This window comes from Heterodontus francisci, chromosome 1, assembly GCF_036365525.1.
Source record: "Heterodontus francisci isolate sHetFra1 chromosome 1, sHetFra1.hap1, whole genome shotgun sequence".
Taxonomy (NCBI): Eukaryota; Metazoa; Chordata; class Chondrichthyes; order Heterodontiformes; family Heterodontidae; genus Heterodontus; species Heterodontus francisci.
The window spans coordinates 287,344,949-287,372,892 of NC_090371.1; the positions used below are offsets into that span (position 1 = coordinate 287,344,949).

The window sequence follows — 27,944 nt, forward strand, 5'->3', positions numbered from 1 at the left end:
TGTAAACTGAGGCTATCTTCACCAGTCAGGAAGTGCTTTTGGTCTGAGGTCTGAATTGACTCAATGGAATACTGCGACTTTCTGGCTGCATACATCAAGCCTGTTCTGCAGCATTCTCCAGTTTGGTTTGGCAAGACATGAGCATTTTCAGTTACGTTTCAGTAGAACAAAGATGTGACTAGCAAAACTTGATATCATCATCAGTCACTGTGTCTGACTTTGCACGGTATTTAACACGAGCATTTTTGAAAATAAAATCAGCATATTACAGAATGCATTTTTTTATTCAGCAGTACACAGCAAGCAACTAGAGTAGGATTCTGGTTTCACTTCCATGTACAACTGTATGTGAGAAAGGATCCCTGTTACATCCAAACTTGAACAGGTCACAATGAAGCATCAAGATCAGAAAGATGTCAGGAAGATGTGGAAGATCATTTGTTTCCTCCCTATAGTCTTACAAGCTAGGCGGCCATTTAGCCCTCGAGCCTACAGTGTCCCTTTGATAGCTACTTAGTTCCAAATACCTGTACACTCGTGCACCCTTTGAATTTTATCTATTCCAAAGTTGTATCAAATTCCCTTTTAACACTAATTATGGATTCTGCTCCCACCTTCTAATATTTCCTATCCAAACAACCCTCTACATTAAAAAGATTCTCCTAACCATTCTCTTCATTCTTTTGTTGATGATTTTATATGTATGTCCACTAGTTACTGACTCAATGACCAATGAAAATAGTATTTCCCAACTGACATTATCATAACCCTTAAAGCTGGGCCCCACTATCAAATCTTCTTTTAAACTTCCCATTGAAATGAAAAGAGTGCAGTTGATAAAACAAAACACATAGGCTGGAATCAAGGCGTGGAAAAGGTTGCAGAGAGTGGGCAGTTTTCAGTTCAGGCTGTAGAGTGATGCTGCACTAATTGAGTTTTAAATCTAGTTAATTTCATGGTAAGAAACTGATATTTAAAAATTGCACATCATTAGTAGGCCACCTTATTAGAACAGACATTTTGCTCTATTTCTTGAGCCAAGGTTCACGTCCTGAGGTGTACGTACCAGTAGCGAGACCAGCATTCCTGGCTGCACAGTCTGTTTAACAACGTGCATCTTAGTCACAAAACACCCAAACACTGTTTCAGTTGGAATAATCAGAATGGGAACGCTCTTAACATTTATCTATCATTCACATAATCAAAATTTCCTGACAGAACCCCACAAGTCAGTGAGTAATGTATACTCCAATCAAGTTGGATCTTCTCATTATCAGTGGAGTATGATATTAAATGTATATCATAGAATTGTACAGCACACAAGGTCATTCAGCCCATCATGCCTACATACCACCTAGAGATATGGGAATGTACACAAACAGAAAAAACATTTAATTGATCTGGATAGTTCGAGTTTCAAAATCTGAACATCTTCACTACATCCTCAACTGATTTTTCTCTCAAAATCCCAGCTCAAAAAGTTGCTGATGGTATCAGCCTGGATTGACTCCCTGGACAGAATATTTCAAACAATCACCACTGTGGGTGAAGCTGTGATTCCTGATCTGTGCACTGACCTTAACGTTATGAAGCTTTATTCCATGCTGCCTTGTTTTTATTCTGGGGAACAGGGTGAACAGTTTCTCCGAGCTCACATGGGGACTGCAGGACCTGAATGGAGTTTTTGCCTTCACAATTCAGGCTAACTATGACAAAGTTCGCCCATTATTGTAATACAGTAAGTTTACTGAAGTAGTGCTTCACATGACTGATATGAGATCAAAATATTACACACCTTACTGATACTGAAAGATACAAGCCTCAGATACAATATTTGTAATACTTGAGTATTGCTGAAAATCAAGACATGTTGTCTAAGCTTTTCATCTTGCACTCTTCAGGACAATCGCAAGAATAACCAATGTAAGGGAAAACAACAACTTGTACTGCATGAGAAGAGAGTGCTGATTGGTTGGCAAGTGAACTCTGATCGGTAGAAGCACTGCCATGGCGAATGCACCAGTTAACAGTGACTGACAGTTAACTGCCAAGTTTTGTTTAAAATTTAAACCAGGCAGCTCGACTCTGATTGGTCAAGGCATTGCCCTGAAGAATGAACCAGCGAATGGCTGTCACTTATTTTGTTCAGCTGAAACAGGCGCAGTGCTTGTACATATTCGTTCTGTCTGCAAAGAACAGGGCCCTGTGTATTAATATATGTATTAATATGTTATTAGTATATATTAATACATGTGGCTTCCAGTACACGCAAATGCACCACACTGCAAGCCCTACTGACAATCTTAAATTGGCTGTCAGCGTAATTCTTAGCACACTGTGGATTATTTAGCAAATGTTGTCCAATTGTGGAATCATATCTAATGCTGGACACTTGCAAACATTAGATGTGATTTCGCGATTGCTTGCTGCTTCATTCTTTGGGGCAATGCCTTGACCACAGTCAAGCTGCCTAGTTTAAATTTTAAACAAAGCATGACAATTAACTGTCAGTCACTGGAAACTGGTGCATTCACCATGGCAATGCCCTACCAATCAGCACTCTCTTCTCATGCAGTATTAGTTGTTGTTTTCCCTTACATTGGCTATTCTTGCGATTGTCCTGATGAGTGCAAGACAGCATGTTTCTATTTTCAGCAATACTCATGTTCTATGCTACTAAACGACTATTTGCAATACTATTCAGCAGCCATTAGTAGAAGCAGATTTTAAACAATCTTAGAGTTGCTGATCACACTGACCTTATAGGGACATCTAAAACAGATTTGCATAGAGTAGACTGATAAAGTACACAGAAAGTAGAAATTTGGAATACACGTTAACGTAAGGCAACAACGACCTTGTCATTTAGGAAGCACCAGGAAGATTTACAGATGAGGGTCAGAGGGCATGCAGTTGAACAGAGGGATCAGTTTGTATACTTTTTGTGACGGAAACCACACTGGCCAAATTGAAAGATATTAATTTCGTCATTTGGAACGCTGCTTGAATCTCTTTTACTGGACATTGAACATGACTTGTTTAAAAGGACCACACAGCTGAACAGCTAAAACATAGTTGCACATTTGCATTCCGAAAGACAGATGCATAGAGAGACAATGGGAGTGCTCACTGATTCAATTAGCGAGATGGGTTTTGTCAATAGTGGTGATCAAAAGACACTGAGAGCCAGTTTCTTTGTAAGAGACAAAACTCCATCCCCCCACTGAGTGTGACTGGAGAACTTTTGAAATCAATAATCCTCGCAGACGATGTTTCAAAGAAAGAACTAGTCACATGACTAACCTGCTGGCCAACCTGGGGACTTTTTGAATTGCGCCTCACAGAAAGATTTGGGGCAGGCTGCAACTGAACTTCAAGAAGAAAGCACCGTTCTCTCAAGCAACGTGCCAGGGACCCACGAAAGCAACCTAAGCTTCATGACAGAGGACCTCGTCGGCCTTCTGGTACCAGCGAAACAAGTATGAAAGTGTGCAATGGGCCCCAACGAGAACTGAAAGACTTAACTCCAATCAAGGACTTTACATCCAAACTAAAGACAGTAACTGAATTCTATCTACTACTCCAAACCCTCCCCCTTTAATTCTTTCTGACCCCGTATCTATTTCTGTGTGTGTTTATCTCGTATGCATGCTAGCATGGTTGCGTGCGTAATTTCAGTAATTTTAACTGAGTTAGAGTGTTAAAGCTAATAAATTTAAACAAGAAAGGTGTAAGTTTAAGAAAACCTGTTTGGTTAGCTCATTTACAAGTATAATCAGAGAACAGTGAATGAGGACTCACTGAGGTGAAGCTAAAAACACTGTTTAAAAATTAAACCTTATTACGACCAAACCAGGAAAGGGGCCAGAGGGGAGCCTGAGACCCCTTCCTCACCCGGTTGTAACACTTTGCAGGTTTGTGCCAGAGAACATAAGTGTGGAGAAGACATGAAAGGTGAATTGCGGACTTGACTCTGCTGCTTTTGAAAGACTAAGCAGGATTTGGAAGGCTAAAGATATTTTAAGTAAGAGTTTATGTAGCGATGGATAGCGACATACTTTTGTATGGATTAGTATGCTGGAACATGAGAAAAGTCGATCAGCAAAAATTTCTAACAGCAGGGATGAGCTGGTTTGGAGGAGTATCCAGGATTCCGAGAAACAGCATTTACATAGAAGATCTAAGAAAAACAACTGCAATAATTTGGAAACTTGGTAAGAATGGTAAAAGCTAGAATATCTTTTTTGTCATTCAATACAAAACCCATATGCCAAAACAGGAGCCAAAATAAAGTTATGGAGCTGATTACTAATTACTTCCACAGATTTATTTATATAATTTATGTATTGATCTATGTCCACGAAGTAGTTAAAGAAAACACTATTCATTTGTGGTCCATGAACCAATCAACAAACATTTACTGCAAAGTGCTCCTCCATATTCCATGGTCTTGCAATAGCATAACCTCTGACTTATCGAATAGTGCCACAAATTTACTAGTTAAGATAAAAGGTTGTCTGTCTTAAGACTGGATGCATCAGGCCAGTTAAACAGTTTTGAGAATCTGTTTTGAGATAGCTATAAATTATAATTTCTGTTTCCTACAGTACAACAGTGAATACACTTCCAAAGTACTTCATCAGCTGTCAAGCGCATTGAGACATCCAGTGGTCATGAAAAGCACTATATAAATTCAAGCCTTTCTTTCTTTTATATGTCATATATGCACCTTTGACTGGTAAAATATTGCTTGTTGTAACAGTTTTAGAAAATATGTTACACTAATAATTTTCATTTAAAAAGAAATCTCAAATATATATATAGTGCCCTCACAACCTCAGGATACCACCACCCACCCCCCACCACCAAAGCATTTTACATCCAATGCAGTACTTGTGAAGTGTAGTCACTGTTATAATGTAGGAAACGCAGCACCAAGTTGCACACAGCAAGATCCCAAAACAACACTGCAATAAATGACCAGAAGATGGGGCTTTTTTACATGTTGGTTGAGGACACTGGGGAGAACATCACTGTTCTTCTTCGAATAGTGGCGTGGAACTTGTACGCCCCTCGGTATTAACTGCAGCTTGTCCTCTTTTAGAGGCAAGGGTGTTACGACTGACTGCTCTTGTCAAAGCCCCCTATCAAAATATACGATTCTGATTGTGGTGGGACCAACGCACTGTTAAATCAATCCCGTCGTTCTGCAGATCAGTTAACGTATCATTTAAAACTTTGCAAATTAAAGAAAGACCCAACCAAATTCTACCATCTATTAACCCCCGAATGAGGCTAACCAAACCAGGTGTCTTTAAAGCAACAAATTAACTCTTCTAATTAGAAGAACTAAATTCTTAAACACTATGAAGATATAAACAACATTTAAAATAGAAAAAAAGAGTCCTTGCAAATTTACAGTCCAATGTTGCTCGAAGTCCTCAACGGATGTTGTTCGAACTCTTCCACAGTAGAACAGTAGCTGATGTTTTCCTTCTCCTGTGAATGTTGATTGAAGTCCAGCGAATTTCAACAATTAATGATTTGCAAACACTTTCAACAGAATCTATCTGACTTTAGAGTTTTTGAAGGATAAAAGGTTGTCACAATCCAACTTCCCTTTCTTCAATTTAAATTACCAGAGATCTGTGTCTTGACTTGACTTTTTAGAAATTTGAGAGATAATAAACAGACTAAAATCTTATTCCTTCAGTTTAAATGATTGAGAGCTCTTTTTTCAGGTGTGCTCATCACAGCTGTCTGTATCTTCTGTCTGTGTGTTCAAACTGTCTTACTAACTGCCAGTTCAAATTGAATTGCAACAAATGTATTGCATCAGGCTCACTCCCAGTGGCTGTTTTCATGGTAATGAAAATGCACCTTCCTATAACTCCCAAGGCTTGTCGGCTCTTAAAGCAATACTGATCCCTTGCAAGCCCTTAAAGGCAAACTGCATATTCCGAAAAAACTATAGGACCGTGACAAGGGAAACTGATATAGTTTGTTTTGTTGTTTTGTTACAATACACCTGGTGACCAAGACTGAATGCTACTACCTGTTGTATATTGTTGATAGTGTTTAAGACATTAGGTCGAGCTTTGTCTACAGAACTCTCAGAGTCTGTGTAGGTCTGAACACTAACTCATTTATTGTATTTACACATCTACATACACTCCCTTTAAGCCTGTCTTGCTAGCACCTTTCATGATGCTTATATTACCGCATGACTATTACATCACCACTACAGTGGCAGGGGTTACTCTCACTGTCTCAAACATTAACCTATTCAGACCCTTATACTACACTACCCAGTGCAAATATCACATTATAAAGAAATGAAAATGACAACATTCTTTTATTTATCAATTAAATGTCTGAGATCATGCTGACTAAAAACTCTGTATGTTACTTAATAGAAGAACAAAGATTAATTCTGTGACCCCCTCACTCACAATGGGGAGCTCGAAGGCAGCACAGGATGTAAATACAACCCAACACTGTGGTGCTGAATCTTCAATGAGAGTGCTCTCACCACTGGAACATTTGAACTAATATCACACTCCAAGGGTGGCAATGCAATGCACACATATCTGCCAGATTGTGGTAATAGATAGAGACTGCAGAAATCTGGATTACTTATAAAAGTCATTTGGACTAATTAAATAAAGTCAACCCTGGTGGTTAAATGTACAACTGTATTCATTAGATTGTTACAAATGTACTTTATTATATTGGAAAACAAAATGCTGAATTTCCTATAGAGAACAGTGGGCGGCACAGTGGCACAGTGGTTAGCACTGCAGCCTCACAGCTCCAGGGACCCGGGTACTGCCTGTGTGGAGTTTGCAAGTTCTCCCTGTGTCTGAGTGGGTTTTCTCCGGGTGCTCCGGTTTCCTCCCACAAGCCAAAAGACTTGCAGGTTGATAGGTAAATTGGCCATTATAAATTGTCACTAGTATAGGTAGGTGGTAGGGAAATATAGGGACAGGTGGGGATGTTTGCTAGGAATATGGGATTAGTGTAGGATTAGTATAAATGGGTGGTTGATGGTCGGCACAGACTCGGTGGGCCGAAGGGCCTGTTTCAGTGCTGTATCTCTAATGTAAAAAAAAAACATAGTTCAGCTAGATCGACCAGTCTGTATTAAAGATTACATTTCATTATCACCACCGCCAGCTTCTCAAAGGCAATTAGGGATGGGCAATAAATGCTGGCCTAGCCAGTGACATCCACATCCCCTGAACAAATTTTTTAAAATGTTTAAATAGAGCCAAGTAGATAATAACTGAATAAATTATAAAAGCTTTTTGATTAGATTTTTTTTCAGTATGTAACCACCACAGCCCATAAAGAGACACTGCTATAGAAAGTATTTGGAAGCAATCTGCCTTCAGACACTGGACAGTAATTCTCCCTTCTGTAAAACTTTTAATGCTGTCAATTTGAACATGCCAGACTTGATGATGGGCCTTCACATCAGAAAATAATCAAATTAAGATACTGCACCTAATTCATAAATTCCTACATGAAAGAGCAATCCAATTAGTTCCACTCCCCTGCTCTTTCCCAAAACAATTAAAATTTTACTTTTTAAATATTTATCCACTATTGATGGAGGCACAAGGCATGCCTGATGTACTAATTAAGTACTTTGCATCAGTATTTACCAAGGAAGAGGATCTTGCAAAGCTATGGTAAATAAGGAGTCAGGATACTGAATGATTTAAAATTAGATGAAGAGGACATGCTAGGAAGGCTGGCAGTACTTAAAGCGGATAAAGCGGATTTCCAATGGCTGAAGGGTCGATAACCAGAGAACACAGATTTAAGGAGACTGCCAAAAGAACCAGGGCTGACATGAGGAAAAACATTTTGTTTTTAAACACAATTAGTTAGGATTTAGAGCGGTGGATACAGATTCAATAGTAACCTTCAAAAGGGAATTGGATAAATACACGAAGGAGGAAAAATTGCAGGGGAGTGGGAAAAGAGCAGGGGAGAGGGACCAACTTGATTGGTATTCAAAAGAGTCACCACAGACCTGATGGACCACATGGCCTCCTTCTGTGCTGTACTTACCACTTTTGATGCCCTAGTCCCCATTAAAATCTTTACTCTCTCTCCCCCCCACATCTCACTCTCACCCTGGCCATTCCTCCTCGAACGGCCTCACCTCCGATCCCTCAAGTCCAGGGGACACAGACTTGAACAGTATGGCAGACAAATGGTCTAACCATTCACCGCCAGATCTGGCTGGACCATATAAAGCATTTTTGGGTTCTGTTATCTTCTGCCTAAACTGCTCACTATTCCAGAATCATCCTGGAATGCAAAGATAACCCATGGGTTCTTTTCTCTACTGCAAACCATCTTTAACCACTTTTCCTGTCTCCTTCACCCTCAACTCCAACAAGTACGGGGGGCTCATGGACTTCTTTTGTCACTAAGATTAAGACCAGTCAGCTGCCTCTGCCACTTCCCTCCCTTCCCCTAGTACACCAGGCCAAACTTCCTTTAAAGTTCCCCGCTGCCCTATCCCTGAATTCACATCTTTCTCTAGTTTCGCTCCCATCTCCTCCCATTCCATCTGTGAGCTCATCTTGTCTACGAGACCCACCTCCTGTTCCCTCAATCCTATTTCCACTAAACTGCTGACCACCTAACTTCGCCTCCAGGTTCCCATGTTAGATGATATTGTAAACAGTTCTCTCTCTTCGGGTATTGTCCCTCTCTCCTTTAAAATCTGCCATCATCACCCCATTCCTCAAAAACAAATCTTTGGCCCCACCATTCTTTCAAACTACCACCCAATCTCCAACCTCTCTTTCCTCTCCAAAGTCCTTGAACGTGTTGTTGCTCCCAAATCCTCGCCCATCTTTCCCAGAACTTCATATTTGAATCCCTCCATTCTGATTTCTGTCCCATCACGGTACTTAAACAGCTCTTACCAAAGTCACAAATCACATCCTACATGACTGACAAAGGTAAGCTATCGCTCTTTGTCCTTCTTGTCCTGGCTGCAGCCTTTGACAAGGTTGAACACACCATCCTCCTCCAACAGCTCTCTACTGTTGTCCAGATGGGTGAGACTGCACTCGCCTGGTTCCAATCTCATCTACCTAATCATAGCCAGAGAATCGCCTGAAATGGTTTCTATTCCTACTCCTGCACCTTTATCTCTGGTGTCCCCCAAAGATCTATCCTTGGCCCCCGCCTATTTCTCATCAACATGCTGTCCCTCGATATCATCCGAAAACACAGCGTTATTTTCACACGTACACTGATGACATCCAGCTGTACCTCATCACAACCTCAATTGCTCCACTGTTACAAAATTATCAGGCTGCTTATCCGACATCCAGAATTAGATGAGAAAACATTTCCTCCAATTAAATATTGGGAAGGATGAAGCCATTGTCTTCAATCCCAACTCCGTTTCCTAGCTACCTACTCCTTTCCTATCCCTGGCAACAGTCTGAGTCTGAATGTTCGCAACCTTGGTGTCATACTTGACTCAGAGGTAAGCTCTGACCATATATCACAGAATTGTTACAGTGCAGGTGAAAGCCATTCAGCCCACCATATCTGCACTGGCTCTCCAAATGAGCAATTCACCTAGTACCACTCCCCCGCCTTCTCCCCGTAGCCCTGCACATTCTTCCTTTAGGTATAACAGTCTATCTAATTCCCTTTTGAAAGCTTCAATTGAACCTGCTTCCACCACAATATCAGGAAGCGCATTCCAGACCTTAACCCCTCGCTGCGTGAAAAAATTTTTCCTCATGTCACTTTTGCTCCTTTTATCAATTATTTCAAATCTATGCCCTCTCCATCTTGATCCTTTCACGACTCGGAACAATTTCTCCCTATCTATTCTGTCCACTCCCTTCATTATTCTGAATAGCACAGTGGCGCAGTGGTTAGCACCGCAGCCTCACAGCTCCAGCGACCCGGGTTCAATTCTGGGTACTGCCTGTGTGGAGTTTGCAAGTTCTCCCTGTGTCTGCGTGGGTTTCCTCCGGGTGCTCCGGTTTCCTCCCACAGCCAAAAGACTTGCAGGTTGATAGGTAAATTGGCCATTATAAATTGCCCCTAGTATAGGTAGGTGGTAGGGGAATATAGGGACAGGTGAGGATGTGGTAGAAATATGGGATTAGTGTAGGATTAGTATAAATGGGTGATTAATGGTCGGCACAGACTCGGTGGGCCGAAGGGCCTGTTTCAGTGCTGTATCTCTAAATCTAAATCTAACTCTATCAAATCACCTCTTGGCCTTCTCTTCTCCAAGGAAAACAGTCCCAACTTCTCCAATCTATCTTCATGGTCCTGTAGAGAGTGAGAATGGGGAGCTAATAGTAGATAATAAGGAAATGGTGGATGCAATTAACAAATATTTTGCTTCCATCTTCACTATTGAGGATACAAAAAAACATTCCGGCAATAGGTGTAAATCAGGAGGTGGAAAGAAGCGAGGGACTTGGTGAAATTACAATCACTAGGGAAGTGGTTCTGAGCAAACTGATGGAGCTGCAGGCTGGCAAGTCCCCGGGTCCTGATGGACTTCATCCTAGGGTCTTAAAAGAGGTGGCTAATGAGGTAGTAGATGCATTGTTGTTAATTTTTCAAAATTCGCTAGATTCTGGAATGGTTCCATCAGACTGGAAAGTAGCAAATATAACCCCTCTATTCAAGGGGCGGGGTGCGGGGGGAGGCAGTAAACAGGTAAGTAAAGACCGGTTAGCTTGACACCTGTCATCGGGAAGGTGTTAGAATCGATCATTAAGGAGGTTATAGCTGGGCACTTAGAAAAACTCAACGTAATCAGGAATAGTCAGCATGGTTTTGTGAAAGGTAAATCATGTTTAACCAATTTGTGGGAGTTCTTTGAAGGAGCGACATGTGCTGTGGACAAAGGGAAGCCATGGACGTACTTGGATTTCCAGAAGGCATTTGACAAGGTGCCACATGGAAGGTTATTGGGCAAAGTAGAAGCTCATGGTGTAGGGGGCAACATATTAGCATGGATAGAAGATTGGCTGGCTGGCAGAAAACAGAGAGTATCCATAAACTGGTCCTTTTCCAATTTGCACGATGTGACGAATTGAGTCCCGCAGGTGTTTGTGCTGCGCCTCAATTTTTTACAATTTATATCAATGACTTAGATGAGGGGAGCCATGGCATGGTAGCTAAATTTGCAGATGACACAAATATAGGTAGGAAAGTATGTTGTGAAGAGGACATAAGGAGCTTGCAGACTGATATAGATAGGGTGAGTGAGTGGGCAAAAATCTAGCAGATGGAGTATAATATGGGAAAGTGTGAAGTTGTTCACTTTAGCAGGAAGAATAAAAAAGCAGAGTATTACTTAAACAGAGAACGACTACAAAACTCCGAAGTGTAGAGGGATCTAGGTGTTCCAGCGCAGGAGTCACAGAAAGTTAGTATACAGATACAAGAAGTCATAAAGAAGGCTGATGAAATGCTATCTTTTATTACGAGAGGAATTGAAAATAGAAGGATGTTATGCTTCAGTTAGACAGGGCATTGGTGAGACTACATCTTGAATACTGTGCAGTTTTGGTCTCCTTAGTTAGGGAAGGATGTAAATGCGTTGGAGGTGATTCAGAGGAGGTTTACTAGATTGATACCTGGTTATCTTAGGAGGAAAGGTTGGACAGACTGGGCTTGTTTTCACTGAAGTTCAGAAGAGTGAGGGGAGACTTGACTGAAGTTTATAAGATCCTGAACAGTCTTGACAAGGTGGATGTGGCGAGGATGTTTCCTCTTGTGGGTGAGTCCAGAACAAGGGGCCACTGTTTTAAAATTAGGGGACACCCTTTAGGACAGAGGAGAAATTTTTTCTCAGAGGGTTGTGTGACTTTGGAACTCACTGACTCAGAAGGTGGTGGAGACGGGGCAATTGAATATTTTTAAACTGGAGGTAAATAGATGCTTGTTAGGCAAGGGAATCAAGGGGTATCGGGGGTAGTTGGGAATGTGGAATTCGGAACACAAATGGATCAGCCATGATCTTATTGAATGGTGGAGCAGGCTCGGGGGGCCGAATGGCCTACTTCTGTTCCTAATTCATGTGTTTGTATGTTCATAACTGAAGTTTCACATCTCTGGAATCATTCTCATGAATCTTTTCTGTAGTCTCTCCAATGCCTTCACATCTTTCCCAAAGCATGGTGCCCAGAACTGGACACAATACTCCAGCTGAGGCCGAACTGGTATCTTATATAAGTTCAACGTAAATACCTTGCACTTATACTCTATGCCCGTATTAATAAAGCCCAGGATAGAGAGGAGGGGCACCGATAAGTGGGGGGGGGAGGGGGCACCAATTAAGCGTGGGGGGGGGGGGGGGGGGGGAGAGGAGGGAACACAAAGACTGTGGGGGCGGACACCGAGAGGGCAGGGGCAGACACCGAGAGTGCACGATGGGACACCAACAGCATGGGTGGGGGGGGGAGGGAGGGGCTTGTGTTATGTAAACTCATGTTAAAATGGCAGAAGTCACTTAGGGACTCTACCTATCAGAACAAAGAACTATACAGCACAGGAACAGGCCATTCGGCCCTCCAAGCCTGCGCCAATCTTGATGCCTGTCTAAACTAAAACCTTCTGCACTTCCAGGGACCGTATCCCTCTATTCCCATCCTATTCATGTATTTATCAAGATGCCCCTTAAACGTCGCTATCGTACCTGCTTCCACCACCTCCCCCGGCAGTAAGTTCTAGGCACTCACCACCCTCTGTGTAAAGAACTTGCCTTGCACATCCCCTCTAAACTTTCCCCTATCACCTTAAACCTATGTCCCCTCGTAACTGACTCTTCCACCCTGGGAAAAAGCTTCTGACTATCCACTCTGTCCATGCCACTCATAACTTTGTAAACCTCTATCATGTCACCCCTCCACCTCCGTCGTTCCAGTGAAAACAATCCGAGTTTATCCAACCTCTCCTCATAGCTAATGCCCTCCAGACCAGGCAACATCCTGGTAAACCTCTTCTGTACCCTCTCCAAAGCCTCCACGTCCTTCTGGTAGTGTGGCGACCAGAGTTGCACGCAATATTCTAAGTGTGGCCTAACTAACCTTATTAACCTTATATAAAATACAGCAACCAGGTTTCTTTAATAAACAACAAAATTATCAGTTTATTATAAAACAAGACTTATCCAGTAACAAAGCAAAGCATTAACACACAGATTGAAATATGAAAGTTCCCTTTTTAAATACCCCCCCCCCCCGCCCCACACACACAGAGGAAAAAAAATAAAGAAATTCTCTCTGCAGAGGTCTTTTACAAAGAAAAAGACAAAAAAGGAATACTTTGGCCAAATACATGCTAATTCTTGAAGTATAAAGAAAAGATATGGAAAGATGTGAGTTGTCCCTTTTGGTCTGGCGTCCAGATATACGGAGACAGGTCACTGGGATCTGTTCAGAAGCAGTGCATTCTGAAGATGTCGAGAAATAGTCTGGTGGGCTTCCCAGGAACAATGTGGCATCAGGGGTTTCAATTACCACGCTCTAGATTCTCAGGGTTTTTTTCAAAGAAGTAGAGAAAGAGGAGCTGACAGTGGATTTCTCAGAGCTCTCAGAGAGGTGCAGGAAAGCTGAACTGGGAGTTTCTTTTCAGCAGGCTACAAAACCAACTGCTTTTCAACACTGTCCACATACTAACTGTACCAAAACAATATCTCAGAAATGAAACCACCTCCTGACCCTCATAAATCTTGACATATCACTTCTCTGTAAACATCTCCCCCAAGTGTATTGGGTTTAGAGCATGTGATATCCAGTAAAGGTTGCTTTCAAACAAGACCTCTCAGTGAACTTTCAAAAAAATAAAGGCCAGCATCCATGAAATCTTTAGTCTTCCAAAATGAATCCATTTCCACATTTTAAATGAGTCCTCAAAAAATATTTAACAAAAAAATGGAAGCACTTTCATAACAATATTGGCAACAACAGGATGCTGCTGACGCCTACAATAGTTAGTAAATACAATATAACAGATAGCCTAATAAACCTTAATCTATGATAAACTGTCTACGATCCCTTAACAAAATCCATGCTGCATTTGCAGTTTTAAAAATGGTCAGGGAAGACAGAGCAAGAACTTATTTGTTTCTAACATGGCCACTGAAACATGTCATTGACTGATTTTTTTTTTGTTGCTGTGATGGACAAGTTTTACAAGTATGTCAAAGATCAGTAACTGCAATGTGCATCATTTACTATCTAGTTTGAGGGCAGATAACCTGAGCAGCCAATGTCATTTGAAAATTGCCTGCAACATATAATTACATTACTTTAAAAGTGCACCTTTGCTAACAGGTAAGAGATTTGGCTTGGACATAAATTGATTAGTCTGGAGTACAATCTTACAGATAGTGACTAAACATTTTGTAACTGCATAATACATGCAGTAACAACCATTCAACTTTTTGCAGAAAAGCTTTTTGTTAATAATTATCTTGTCAGAGCTGATTCGGAATTGACAGTGACAGACTGAGATATAGACAATTTAAGAGCATCACTTTATTGGAGGAAATGAAGGGTGCTCTTTATTTGTAATTGTGTGTTTATCTAATTTTGTCACTAGCTTTGGTGAGCAAATGATAATTTGTCCATGAGATCTTCTGTTGTTTCTGTATTTTAGAATCCAGGACCTAGCTCAACAGCCTACCAAGATGAATAAACTTGTCTTGGCTACCTACCTTTAATCTTTCCCTTCCTGTCCACTCTGCTTTTCTGTTTTACGTGACACTTCTGAAGTACTATCAGCTCCATCCTATAAAATTCTCCTGATTTGGAGATCGCTGCTCTTTTGTTGGCTGCCTTGTCTTCAGACACATATTACAAGCAAGTGGAGAAATTGCACGACCATTGACCATCACAGGTTAAATTATTTTGTGACAACAGCAGTGTGAAATGGTTCATCTTCCTATTGCTGATTTTTCTGCTGCCTTACCTCAATAACCACAATAACAATCCTGTCCTTGAGTTTCATGGTTTATTGGATGAATTTGCACTCCTGACGCAGTGTGAATCCACAGAGGTCATCCCATAAGGTTCATCTACCACCCCGTGACACGGTGTAGCTAGCTCTATTCTGTCAACAGAAGTAATTCACATTGGCATTGCATACTGTTTTGCTTGCTAGCTCTCCATTAATGTTTGTATGCTTAGCCACTTTATTTATAGGGAGAAATGTGTCCTAAATCTGTCTGTGTTTTGTTGGCATTAGATTGACTAAACACATATATACAGATTAATTGCCCCCATGCTCGTGGCTGAGTCAATAATTTTATCAAATATCCGTGGTGCAACATGTCGGTGCTTATCCCTGATGCACTCCTGGCTAGTCTCCCACATTCTTCCCTCCACAAGCTTGAGGCAATCCAAAACTCTGTGCCCATATCCTAACTCATACCAAGTCCTGGTCACGCATCACCCTCATGTTTGCTGGCCTACATTGGTTCCCAGTTAAGGAACACCTTGTTTTGAAATCCCTCCATGGCCTTGCACCTCCCTATCTTTTTAATCTCCTCCAGCCCCGTAACCCTCCGAAAGATCTACGCTCCTCTAATTCTGGCTTCTTGGGCATCCCCAATTTTACCCTCTCACCATTGGTGGTCATGCCTTCAGCTGTTAAGGCCCTAAGCTATAAAATTTCCTCCCTAAAACTCTCCGCCTCTCTACCGCTCTTTCCTCCTTTAAGGCACTCCTTAAAACCTAGCTCTTTGAGTAAGCTTTTGGTCATCTGCTCTAATATCTCCTAATGCGGCTCAGTGTCAAAATTTGCTTTATACTATTCCTGTGAAGCATCTTAAGATATTCTATTATGTTAAAGGTGCAAATTAAATATAAGTTGCCATCGTACTATTCTATGATTTGATTTTTTCACAATTCATTCTTCTAATAAAAACTGCAGCCCTGTCTTGCTTGCTATTAACCCTGTCATTAGATGTCCTCTTACAATCAACCAAATAACACAGCTGAGCTATACGCACTGCACAAATGCATACTGTATCACCCAAAGCTCTTTTAGTACTAAGGAATTACTACGCTTTGTCACAGTAGCAGGCAGCCCTACGAACAGCTATGGTTGATTATGAACACTGCCCACTCATTTCCAGCCTCAAAGTTAGTTCTGCAATAGTCTGTCATGGGCGTGTTCTGTGGTTCAGCACGGGCTGCATTCTTTCACTGTGTAGGTGACCAATCACTCATGGAAAAACAAATTGGTCGAAAATAACCTGATGACACCATCACTTCCATTTCCTGTATCAACTATCGAGTTCACCACCGAGCTTCAAATTATTTATAAAATGAATAAAAATTAACCAGCTGAAAATTTACTTTGTAGTGTGGAGCAGAATTATTTTGTAAAAAGAATTTTAACTATCTAATGTAAAGGGATAGTCAGGAATGCTCGCACTTGCACTGCCTATTTTCCCAATCTAAGCAGTAACAATCAGGAAAGATGAGGTGTAGTAAAATTACCTGACTGTCAGCATTCTGCACTGATCCACTCACGAGATGTATGACAAGTTAAAAGTCTGGGAAATTACATAAATCATGCTACGTGCTCACTGGGAAAGAGCAGATTGGGAAGTGTTAGGTCTGCTGTTTCTCGACTTTCAAAGGAACTAGATAATGTCAACCACAACAAGCTGTTTCACCTTATCCAGAACAGCAGCACCAGAGGATATGGCCTGCACTTGAAGGGGGTAAATTCAAAACTAATCTGAAGGAACAGTGGCCCCAATCTTAACCACCCCCCACACCACCCCACTCCCCACAAACCCAGGGGAGGTTGGGAGGAGATAAACCCTAAAAAACATCAAACGTGACCCTAACCCAGCATGTACATGCCTGCTGCCATTTTTGCGGCAGTGAATTGTAGAGTTTGCAAGTGTATTTTCTTGGACAGGCAGGACACTTCATTAACATATTTTAATCAGGCTCCCAGAAGGCGATTGGGAGCCTAATTTAAATTCAACAGCTATCGCCTGGGTTTCCCAGGGCTCCAGAAACCTGGCAGCAAACTGGAGACAGGAGCTGCCACTCCACAAAGTAAATGCTTTTTCCCAAGAGCACTCCCCCAGCTCCTCAAAGAAGCCTTCGAGCCTTTCGCCTCCCTTCTGCAAATGTGGTCTCTCTGTACTGTCTGCTGTGATCACTAACCTCCGAGCTGCAGATTCCTCACCTGATTACCGGGGATTGTCCCCAAGGGTTCCCAGCTGTGGCCTCCTGCTACTGCTTTTGTTCTCTGGCAGACAGTTAGACTGCCAATCTGGCCAGCCGTGGGGCCGAAAATTGAAGAAAAACTGAAAACAAAGTCCTGCTGTTAAATTCAGCAGAATGTCCACGTTCCTTGCCTTGCTTACTGAAATACTGGTGAGGTTGAAGAATCTGGCGAGTGGTAACTCCATGCAACAAGTTCCCGATACATCGTACACATGTGGCTAATTAGGAATCCCCTGATATGGCTAATTGAATTTCCCAGTTTTGGGATGTGATCTCTGTACTTATATTCGCCAGGCTTACATATGTGAACTTTAACCTTTTTTGCAGTAAAACGCTAAGATGAAAAGCTGAGTGAGTGGTCTGTTGATTACTATGATTGCATGGAGCAGAGGGGCTGAATGGTCTCCTTCTATGCCATTATGACCCTATGACACTATCAGGCCACGCATTCCAAATCCTAACCAGTCATTGCATAAAAAAGCTTGTCCTCTGTTTTGTTTTGTGTATTCCATAAATCTGTACCTTAACAACCCATTAATCATTGGAAACTGTTTCCCTTTACTTACTCTATCTAAACCCTTCATTAAATACCTCTATCAAATCTCCTCTTCAGAGCAGGGAAGCAACAACTCCAGCTTCTCCAGTCTATTCACATATCCGTAATCCCTAACCCTTGGAATCATTCTGGTAAATCTCTTCTGTATCCTCTGCAAAGCCTTCACATCCTTTCTGAAGTGTGATTCCGAGGATTTGGTACTTGGGCTGATATGTGTGCCAGAAATGATTGTCAGGAGGAATTTCAACCTCAAGTGCCACTGCTGTGCCAGTGGGCCTGTTTTCATTCCTCATATCAGCCATTGTTTGATCCTTCAGACTGAAACTGCCAAACTGGGAGGTAATTATACTGCATCTACCAATTTGACACCAGTACAGATTTTGAGAATGTTGCAAGCTGCCAGCAATGAGTTATACTGCACTGCATGCACAGCTGAAATAAAAACAGAAAGTGCTGGAAATATTCAGGTCTGGCAGCATCAATGGACAGAGAAACAGAGTTAATGTTTCAGGTCAATGACCTTTCATGAGAACTGGCAAAGGTTAGAAATGTAATAGGCTTTGAGCAAATGAAAGGGAGGAGGGAAGAACAAAAGCAAAGGTCTGTGATAAGGCAGAGGGCAGGAGAGATTAAATGACAAAGATGTCATGATACAAATGGCGTGTTATAGTTGTAGTTGATCGCCAGAGCTGGCAGGCAACCATAAAGGCGGGGCTAAAGTGTGGCGAGTCGAAGAGACTTAGCAGTTGGCAGGAAAAAAGACAGAAGCGCAAGGAGAGAGCCAACTGTGTAACAGCCCCGACAAACAATTTTTTCTGCAGCACCTGTGAAAGAGTCTGTCACTCTAGAATTGGCCTTTATAGCCACTCCAGGTGCTGCTTCACAAACCACTGACCACCTCTAGGCACTTACCCATTGTATCTCGAGACAAGGAGGCCAAAGAGAGAATAGTTGGAGTAAAAGATAAACCATTTGTCCAGAGAGTGTTAATGCCAGAATAATGAACAGCTCTGTCCGAAAGCAAAAACAAGAAAAACAATTTTAAAACCAGTTTTGATTGTGTTTGGCGAAAGAACCCGAAGTGAGAAGAAGAGAATTTCTTTTGGTTTTGCACAGCTGGTTATGATGATCTGGAAGGTTCTGCCTGAAAGAGCGGTGAAAACAAATTCAAAAATAACATTCATAAGGGAACAGGATAAATATGTGAAAAGGAAAAATTTACAGGGCTATGGGGGAAGAGCAGGGCAGTGGGACCAACTGGACAGCTCTTTCAAAGAGCCAGCGCAGGCAAGATAGCTCGAATAGTCTCGTTCTTTAACGTTCTACGATTCTATGGCTATTTAATAACATTTTTTTTTCTCTCTGCCCTGGTGAGATATTCTCTCTCTCTCTGTCTGTCTTGGTGAAATATGCTTTCCCCCTCCTTCTCTCTCTCTCTGTCCTGGTGAGTTATTCTGTCTTTCTCTGTCCATCTGGGATATTCACTCTCTCTCTGTTCGGGTGAGATATTCTCTCTCTCTCTGTTCGGGTGAGATATTCTCTCTCTCTCTGTTCGGGTGAGATATTCTCTCTCTCTCTGTCCTGATGGATATTCTCTCTCTCTCTCTCTGTCGTGCTGAGATATTCTCTCTCTCTCTCTCTGTCGAGCTGAGATATTCTCTCTCCTTTTTTTCTGTCTTGGTGAGATATTTTCTCTCTCTCTCCTGGTGAGGTATTCTCTCTCTCTTTCGCTCTCTTTTTCTGTCCTGCTGAGATATTCACTCTCTCTCTGTCCTGATGAGATTTTTCTTTTCTCTCTCTCTCTGTCCTGGTAAGATATTCTCTCCCTCTTTCTCTCTCTCTCTGTCCTGGTAAGATATTCTCTCCCTCTTTCTCTCTCTCTCTGTCATGCTGAGACATTCTCCCTCTGTCCTGATGAGATATTCTCTCTCTATTAAAACTTTAGGAGGAATCCAGTTATTTGGAAATATTTTGAAGCTAAAAGAATGGCTTCATAGGTTGCAGCTGTACCCAAAGCAGTTGGAGAATATCTCATCAATGTGGCCTTCCAGCAATTCCAAATCCTGAACTCATCAGTTCAACTGCAGTTGGGAGCTCAAGGTTTCCTTTAGCAAACACAGTTCTGATGAATGGTCACTGACCTGAAACTCTGCTTCTCTCTCCACAGATGCTGCCAGACTTGCTGAGTATTTCCAGCATTTCTTGTTTTTATATTCCTTTAGCGTAAACTTGGTTGCTGATAATATTACTATTGGATCTATCATGCCATTGCTCATGCTGGGTGCAACTCTTTCCCACCTCCTCCAACCCTATATCCCTAATTGCATTCTCCACACTTAACCCTTGCGAACCTGACATTCCGCCTCCTTCACACTACCATCAGTGGTAGAACCTTCACGCATCTAAATTCAGGAACTCCCTTCTGAAGTTCCTCACCATCATCTCTCCCCATCTTCAAAAATTTCTTCAAAACTGATGTTTTCAGCTTTCAGTTCCCTCCCAAATATCTCTTCGTGCTCAGGTTCAATCCTAAACTTTGAGTGTCTTAGAGCATTTAAGGCACTTGATAAATGTAACAGCAACCTGATAGAGAACACCAAACTGCGAGTCTACCAAACTGTGTCCTTAGTGTTCTCCTCTACAGGAGTGAGACCTGGACAACCTATGCCAGGCAGGATACAATCCACCAGTCAAACATCATGTCCCTTCGGCTGTTGGCAATAGGCAGAGTACTGACTGTACTCAACCAGCCTGCGCTTGCAAAACTCAGAACATAATATCTAACTTTAGATGTGATTCCACGATTGAACAGCACTTGCTGAACAGTGCTGAGTGTAGTAAGAATTACACTAACAACCAATTTAAGATTGTCAGTCAGGCTCGCAATGTGGCTTACTTACGCTTGCCAGAAGCCACACATATTCATATGCAGGGACCTGTCCGCTGCAGGCAAAAAGAACATGTCCAGGTTTTGTGCCTTTTTTGAATTAAACAAAAGCGTGGGGGGACAATAGTACCCTCATGCATTCTCCACGGCAACATCTCGACCAGAGTCAACTTGCCAACGAATCAGCACCCGTTTCTCATGCAGTATAAATTTTTGTTCCCTTTGAAATTTGGCATTTTTGTGTCTGTCTTGATGAGTGCAAGATGAAAAGCTTCGACAGCATGTCTCTTCTTTCAGCAATAATCAAGAAAGTGAATGATGGGAAGCGGAAGCAATTAAGGAAATAATCATGAAATGGCCTCAATAGCAAGAAATATTAATTGAACAGCTGGTGCTATGGCAAAGACATGAAGAATAGCCCAGGCAGAAGAGAAATAAATAAATAATCCTGAAAAGCCAACAGATTGAAATTAAATGGTGTAGCACAAGTTTTGAGGGTGAGAACACACCTTCCCCATTAACTGTGGCCTATAGTTGGTGCAGATCGAGTCTGAAGTGCACTGAATAGATTATTTCATGGTAGCTTGAACCTCAGTGCCCACAAAAGTTTGTCCTGCAAGTCTCTTTTCCTGTCCCCCTTTTTTTTCAGCTTGCTGATGGGAGAATGCAGTGAACAGCCCAGTCCCATCCTAATTGGATGGGAAATCATGGCATTATAATAAGTAAATAAAGCTCTCACCCATTTGATGAGAGAGGACTTCAGGTTTGCTACAAGGCTTTGCACAACACAAAACTAGTACAGGTCTGCACTATGATTATCTATCTAGCTTTCTGGTCCCATTCTCCTCTGCTGCTGCCACCGATGGTGACCAGCAGCTTTTCCCGAGCTACCTAGCTTCCACAATAAAACCCACAGCAAGCACAGTTTGAACAAAAGCTGAACATATTGCAAAAATAAGATGAATGTTGCAGTCGATGAGCATTCTTTGTATATGTTTGATTTCTAGCAGCTTGCTGGAGGTGAGGTTTCTTCCCTCCCTCCTATTAACTGAAACTTCTGCTTAAGTCATATTCCTTTCGATGCTTCAAAGAATATTGATTTTTTTTTCAGTTTTCAAGACGCATTCTGCGCAGTGTGTGGGTGCTTGTGGTTACACACTTCAAATTGTCAAACAGCAAATGAATTATATTTAAAGAACACTGCAGCAACACTTAGCAGAAGTAGCTACAGAATGATGTTCTTAAAGCACTCGTTTTTTTAAAAAACTGATTGTCCTATGACCATAAGTATTTCAGCAGCACTAATCTATATTCTGTAATGATCATCTAGTTCATGGGTTATATTAATATTTTTTAAGAGGTCACTTTTAGCTTTAGGGAAATTAAATGTTTAAATGTAAGCTTAATTGAAACTCTGGAATTTAGAGGTTACCAGACCACCCAAGATATTTACACTTCAAAGATCTTTCCATGCGTACTTAGAGTCAAGAGTTAGAGGGGGTGAGAGCCATAAAACAGCAGGTGGTCCCATTTAGTTGGGGTACCGAGGACAGCAAGTCTGAAGAGAATTGCTCTGTCTTCGTGAGCAATGTGAATTACTCATGTAGGCTCAGGATCAAAGGTTTTGTTTTGAAGCCAGAAGTTAAATTAGTATAAATTTCTATCTGGGACATCCCAGATGTACCACATTGCTATGGAGATAAATAATGCAGGGAGATGCCTTTGGTCTGGTGTTTTATCTCTGTGATTGCTCACAGAATGTCAGTCTGTGTTTTGCAGCAACTTGAACCAGGCAGAGAGACAATTTGCCAGAAGCTGGGACAAGGAGCATGGAGGTCATCAGGAACCAGGGTGTAAGGATGCAAGTGAAGCCCATGCTCAGGCTCGGGAAATCCAAATTCATGAGCTTTGAAATAAGGCTGGAGAGTTCGCCTAGCTGGTTGCTACAGGAAGAATCCCCAAGAAATACTTCACCTCGGAAATTATAGGCTGATGATCCATACGTCAGTGGTAGGGAAACTATTAGAGAGGCTTCTTCGGGACAGGATTTACTATTAGCGAGAGGCAGCATGGTTTTGTGAAGGGGAGGTCATGTCTCACTAATTTGATTGAGTTTTTTGAGTAAGTGACAAAGATGATTGATGAAGGAAGGGCAGTGGATGTTATCTATATGGACTTCAGTAAAGCCTTTGACAAGGTCCCTCATGGCAGACTGATACAAAAGGTGAAGTCACACGGGATCAGAGGTGAGCTGGCAAGATGGATACAGAACTGGCTCAGTCATAGAAGATAGAGGGTAGCAGTGGAAGGGTGCTTTTCTAAATGGAGGGATGTGACTAGTGGTGTTCCGCGGGGATCAGTGCTGGGACCTTTGCTCTTTGTGGTATATATAAATGATTTGGAGGAAAATGTAGCTGGTCTGATTAGTAAGTTTGCAGACGACACAAAGGTTGGTGGAGTTGCGGATAGTGATGAGGATTGTCAGAGGATACAGCAGGCTATAGATCAGTTGGAGACTTGGGCAGAGAAATGGCAGATGGAGTTTAATCCGGACAAATGTGAGGTAATGTATTTTAGAAGATCTAATGCAGGTGGGATTTTTACAGTAAATGGCAGAACCCTTAGGAGTATTGACAGGCAGAGAGATCTGGGCGTACAGGTCCACAGGTCACTGAAAGTGGCAACGCAGGTGGATAAGGTAGTCAAGAAGGCATACGGCATGCTTGCCTACATCGGTCGGGGCATAGAGTATAAAAATTGGCAAGTCATGCTGAAGCTGTACAGAACTTTAGTCAGGCCACACTTAGAAGATTGCGTGCAATTCTGGTCGCCACACTACCAGAAGGACATGGAGGCTTTGGAGAGGGTACAGAAGAGGTTTACCAGGATGTTGCCTGGTCTGGAGAATATTAGCTATGAGGAGAGGTTGGATAAACTCGGATTGTTTTCACTGGAACGACGGAGGTGGAGGGGTGACATGATGGAGGTTTACAAAGTTATGAGTGGCATGGACAGAGTGGATAGTCAGAAGCTTTTTCCCAGGATGGAAGAGTCAGTTACTAGGGGACATAGGTTTAAGGTGAGAAGGGCAAAGTTTAGAGGGGATGTGCGAGGCAAGTTCTTTACACAGAGGGTGGTGAGTGCCTGGAACTTGCTGCCGGGGGAGGTGGTGGAAGCAGGAACGATAATGACGTTTAAGAGGCATCTTGACAAATACATGAATAGGATGGGAATAGAGGGATACGGTCCCCGGAAGTGCAGAAGGTTTTAGTTTAGGCATCAAGATCGGCGCAGGCTTAGAGGGCCGAATGGCCTGTTCCTGTGCTGTACTGTTCTTTGTTCGGAAGATAGTTGCGAAAATAATGAGAGTCGGAGTGAATTCCTGGGAGCTGTGACGCAACTTGGATTGGTCCCAGGAGAAGTGAATGACCCTCAAGATCCTGTAAAGTATAGGGGAACTCTTGGGTGGAAGTAAAAGTCAAACAGGGAATGTTATATTTTAAACCTGAAAATCTTAATAGAAGACATTACGTTCTATTCAGATTTTGGGTTTAAAGTATAAGGGATTACAAATTATAGTGTTCAGTTAGTAGTGCTTGTGAGAACAAAGAACAGTACAGCACAAGAAAAGGCCATTCGGCCCTCCAAGTCTGCGCCGATCTTGATGCCTGCCTAAACGAACACCTTCTGCACTTCCAGGGCCCATATCCCTCTATTCCCTTCCTATTCATGTATCTGTCAAGATGTCTCTTAAACTTTGCTATCGTATCTGCTTCCACCACCTCCCCTGGCAGCAAGTTCCAGGCACTCACCACCCTCTGTGTAAAAAACTTGCCTCGCACATCCCCTCTAAACTTTGCCCCTCGCACCTTAAACCTATGTCCCCTAGTAACTGACTCTTCCACCCTGGGAAAAAGCTTCTGACTATCCACTCTGCCCATGCCGCTCATAACTTTGTAAACCTCTATCATGTCGCCCCTCCACCTCCGTCGTTCCAGTGAAAACAATCCGAGTTTTTCCAACCTCTCCTCATAGCTAATGCCGTCCAGACCAGGCAACATCCTGGTAAACCTCTTCTGTACCCTCTCCAAAGCCTCCACGTCCTTCTGGTAGTGTAGCGACCAGAATTGCATGCAATATTCTAAGTGTGTCCTGACTAAGGTTCTGTACAGCTGCAACATGACTTGCCAATTTTTATACTCCATGCCCCGATCGATGAAGGCAAGCATGCCGTATGCCTTCTTGACTACCTTATCCACCTGCGTTGCCACTTTCAGTGACCTGTGGACCTGTACGCTCAGATCCCTCTGCCTGTCAATACTCCTGAGGGTTCTGCCATTTACTGTATACCTCCCACCTGCATTAGACCTTCCAAAATGCATTACCTCACATTTGTCCGGATTAAACTCCATCTGCCATTTCTCCGCCCAAGTCTCCAACCATACAGTGAAGGCTTTTGTTTCAAGTGTGTAACCTTGTGGCACAACTCTTTCAGTGAAGAACTGGGAGTTGGAATTTCTTTTAAAAAGTTACTAACAGGATTGTAACACTTTTAACAAGCACTGGACAGAATGAACCCATCAGAAAGATGTTTTTCTTTTACATTCTGCAAATGAACAATAATGTTAATGAACAAGGACGCGACAGTTTCATTCCAGCGCAGAAGTTAATCATGAAACACGACATGTTCGTTCTCTGTTCAATGGGTGCTGAGTCTTAACGAGAACTTAAAGCAATGTTGCATCCACTGGTTTACTTACCTTTACCAGGTTCGGTGCTAAACATGAACAAAGGGTCTTCACATTCCTCAGGCATTTCTCATGGCACACGAAGTTACAAACTGTGAAAGTATAAAAAAGATAAAATGTAGACATTTCTAAGAAACACATTTTTTTGAAAGAACAGATACAAAACTGATTCACCAGATTTTACTCGTTAAAATGTAAGGGCCAAGGCCATACACTTAAATGGGCACAGATACAAAACAGAAATAAATGATAATCAAGTGGTAATAGAACTCAAATAGTAATAATTCAGGATTGAGTGACTTTTGTAAAAGTGCAAAGGGAGGAGATTTTGCATTACCCTCGTCAGAGTGGAAGACCCTACTATTTAGTTCATACTAATCTTTATACAAATAATTTGAAGTGTTCATATTTTCAAAATTTTAAAAAATCAATATTCATATAAACTTTGAGATATTCAACAAGCAGACATAAATATTGAATGCAAATATCAGAATCTGATTATATATAATAAATTAGGATAAACAAAAAAACTGCATATATCCAAGGAGAATTAGACTAATAACTATACTGTTACTCAATGTGCAGGACAGAGATATTAACTTTTATCTTGTGGGTCAGAAAAATACATATCATGGAGCTTCATGGGCCACCTATAAAATGCAATCCCTGCTCCCACTAATTTGCCGATATGCACAGATAGAGTCATAGAATTATACAGCACAGAAACAGGCCCCTGGGCCCACCATGTCTGCACCGGCTATCAAGCCTATCTATTCTAATCCCATTTTCCAAGGCCCATAGCCTTGTATGCTATGGCGTTTCAAGTGCTCATCTAAATACTTCTTAAATGTTGTGAGGGTTCCTGCCTCTACCACCCCTTCAGGCAGTGTGCTCCAGATTACAACCACCCTCTGGGTGAAAAAACTTTTCCTCAAATCCCCTATAAACCTCCTGCCCCTTACCTTAAATCTATGCCCCCTGGATATTGGCACCTCTGCTAAGGGAAAAACTTTCTTCCTATCTAACCTATCAATGCCCCTCATAATTTTGATTACCTCAACCAGGTCTCCCCTCAGCCTTCTCTGCTCTAAGGAAAACAACCCAGCCTTTTCAGTCTCTCTTCATAGCTGAAATGCTCCAGCCCAGGCAACATCCTGGTGAATCTCCTCTGCACCCTCTCCAGTGCAATCACATCCTTTCGATAGTGTGGTGCCCAGAACTGTACACAGTACTCCAGCTGTGGCCTAACTAGCATTTTATATAGCTCCATCATAACCTCACTGCTCTTATATTCTATGCCTCGGCTAATAAAGGCAAGTATCCTATATGCTTTCCTAACCACCTTACCTACCTGTGCTGCTGCCTTCAGTGATCTATGGACAAGTACATCAAGGTCCCTCTGACCCTCTGTACTTCCTAGGGTCCTACCATTCATTGTATATTCCCTTGCCTTGTTAGTCCTCCCAAAATGCATCACCTCACACTTCTCAGGATTAAATTCCATTTGCCACTGCTCTGCCCATCTTACCAGCCCATCTATATCATTCCAGAGATTCACCACCCTCAGAAGAAATTCCTTCACATCTCAGTTTTAAATATGTGACCCCTTATTCTGTAACTATGTCCCCTAGTGCGAGATTTCCCCCACTAGTGGAAACATAGTCTCAACATCTACCCTGTCAAACCCCCTTAGAATCTTATATGTTTCAATAAGACATCATCCTGTAATCTAAGGCTTTCCTCCCCACTATTTACGACACCAATTTGTGTCATCTGCAAACTTACTGATCATACCTCCTAATTTCACGTCTAAATCATTAATGTACACTACAGACAGCAAGGGTCCCAGCACCAATCCCTGCGGTACACCACTGGTCACAGACTTCCACTCGCAAAAACAACCCTGGACCATTACCCTCTGCCTCCTGCCACTAAGCCAATTTTGGATCCAATTTGCCAAATTGCCCTGGATTCCATGGGCTCTTACCTTCTTAACCAATCTCCATGCGGGACTTTATCAAAAGCCTTACTGAAATCCATGTAAACTACGTCAACTGCTTTACCCTCATCTACATACCTAGTCACGTCCTCGAAAAATTCAATCAAATTTGTTAGACATGATCTCCCCTGACAAAGCCATGCTGACTATCCCTGATTAATCCCTGCCTCTCCAAGTGGACATTAATCCTGTCCCTCAGATTTTTTCCAATAGTTTCCCTACCACTGATCCTGGCGTACTAATTTGGAATTTATCCAGAAATGCGGCAGCACTCTAAAAACAGCCCTTTCCAAACTCAAGGTAGAAAATTTAAACAGGACCATCCAGAAAAGACAAACAGGACACAGTTGGCAAGGCCTTGATGACCAACTTCTCAGGACTCGGACACTACACATAGCGTATGGGCTGGACATCAGACTGTCCAGATACTGAAATTTGGTAGGAAACTGGGATACTGTTACAAATCATCTACTATCCAGTATATATA

General features: G+C 42.1%; 1 protein-coding gene across 1 annotated transcript in view; it reads right to left on the reverse strand.

The window, feature by feature from the left end:
- LOC137373117 (diacylglycerol kinase theta) overlaps positions 1–26,101 on the reverse strand; it is a 296,078-nt gene extending 269,977 nt beyond the window's left edge. The window contains exons 1-2 of the mRNA XM_068037996.1: positions 26,059–26,101; positions 25,471–25,550 (exon numbers count right to left, since the gene is read on the reverse strand). Of these exons, the coding sequence (XP_067894097.1) occupies positions 25,471–25,550; positions 26,059–26,101 (123 nt within the window). The remainder of the gene's footprint in view (positions 1–25,470; positions 25,551–26,058) is intronic.
- Positions 26,102–27,944: the final 1,843 nt, after the last annotated feature.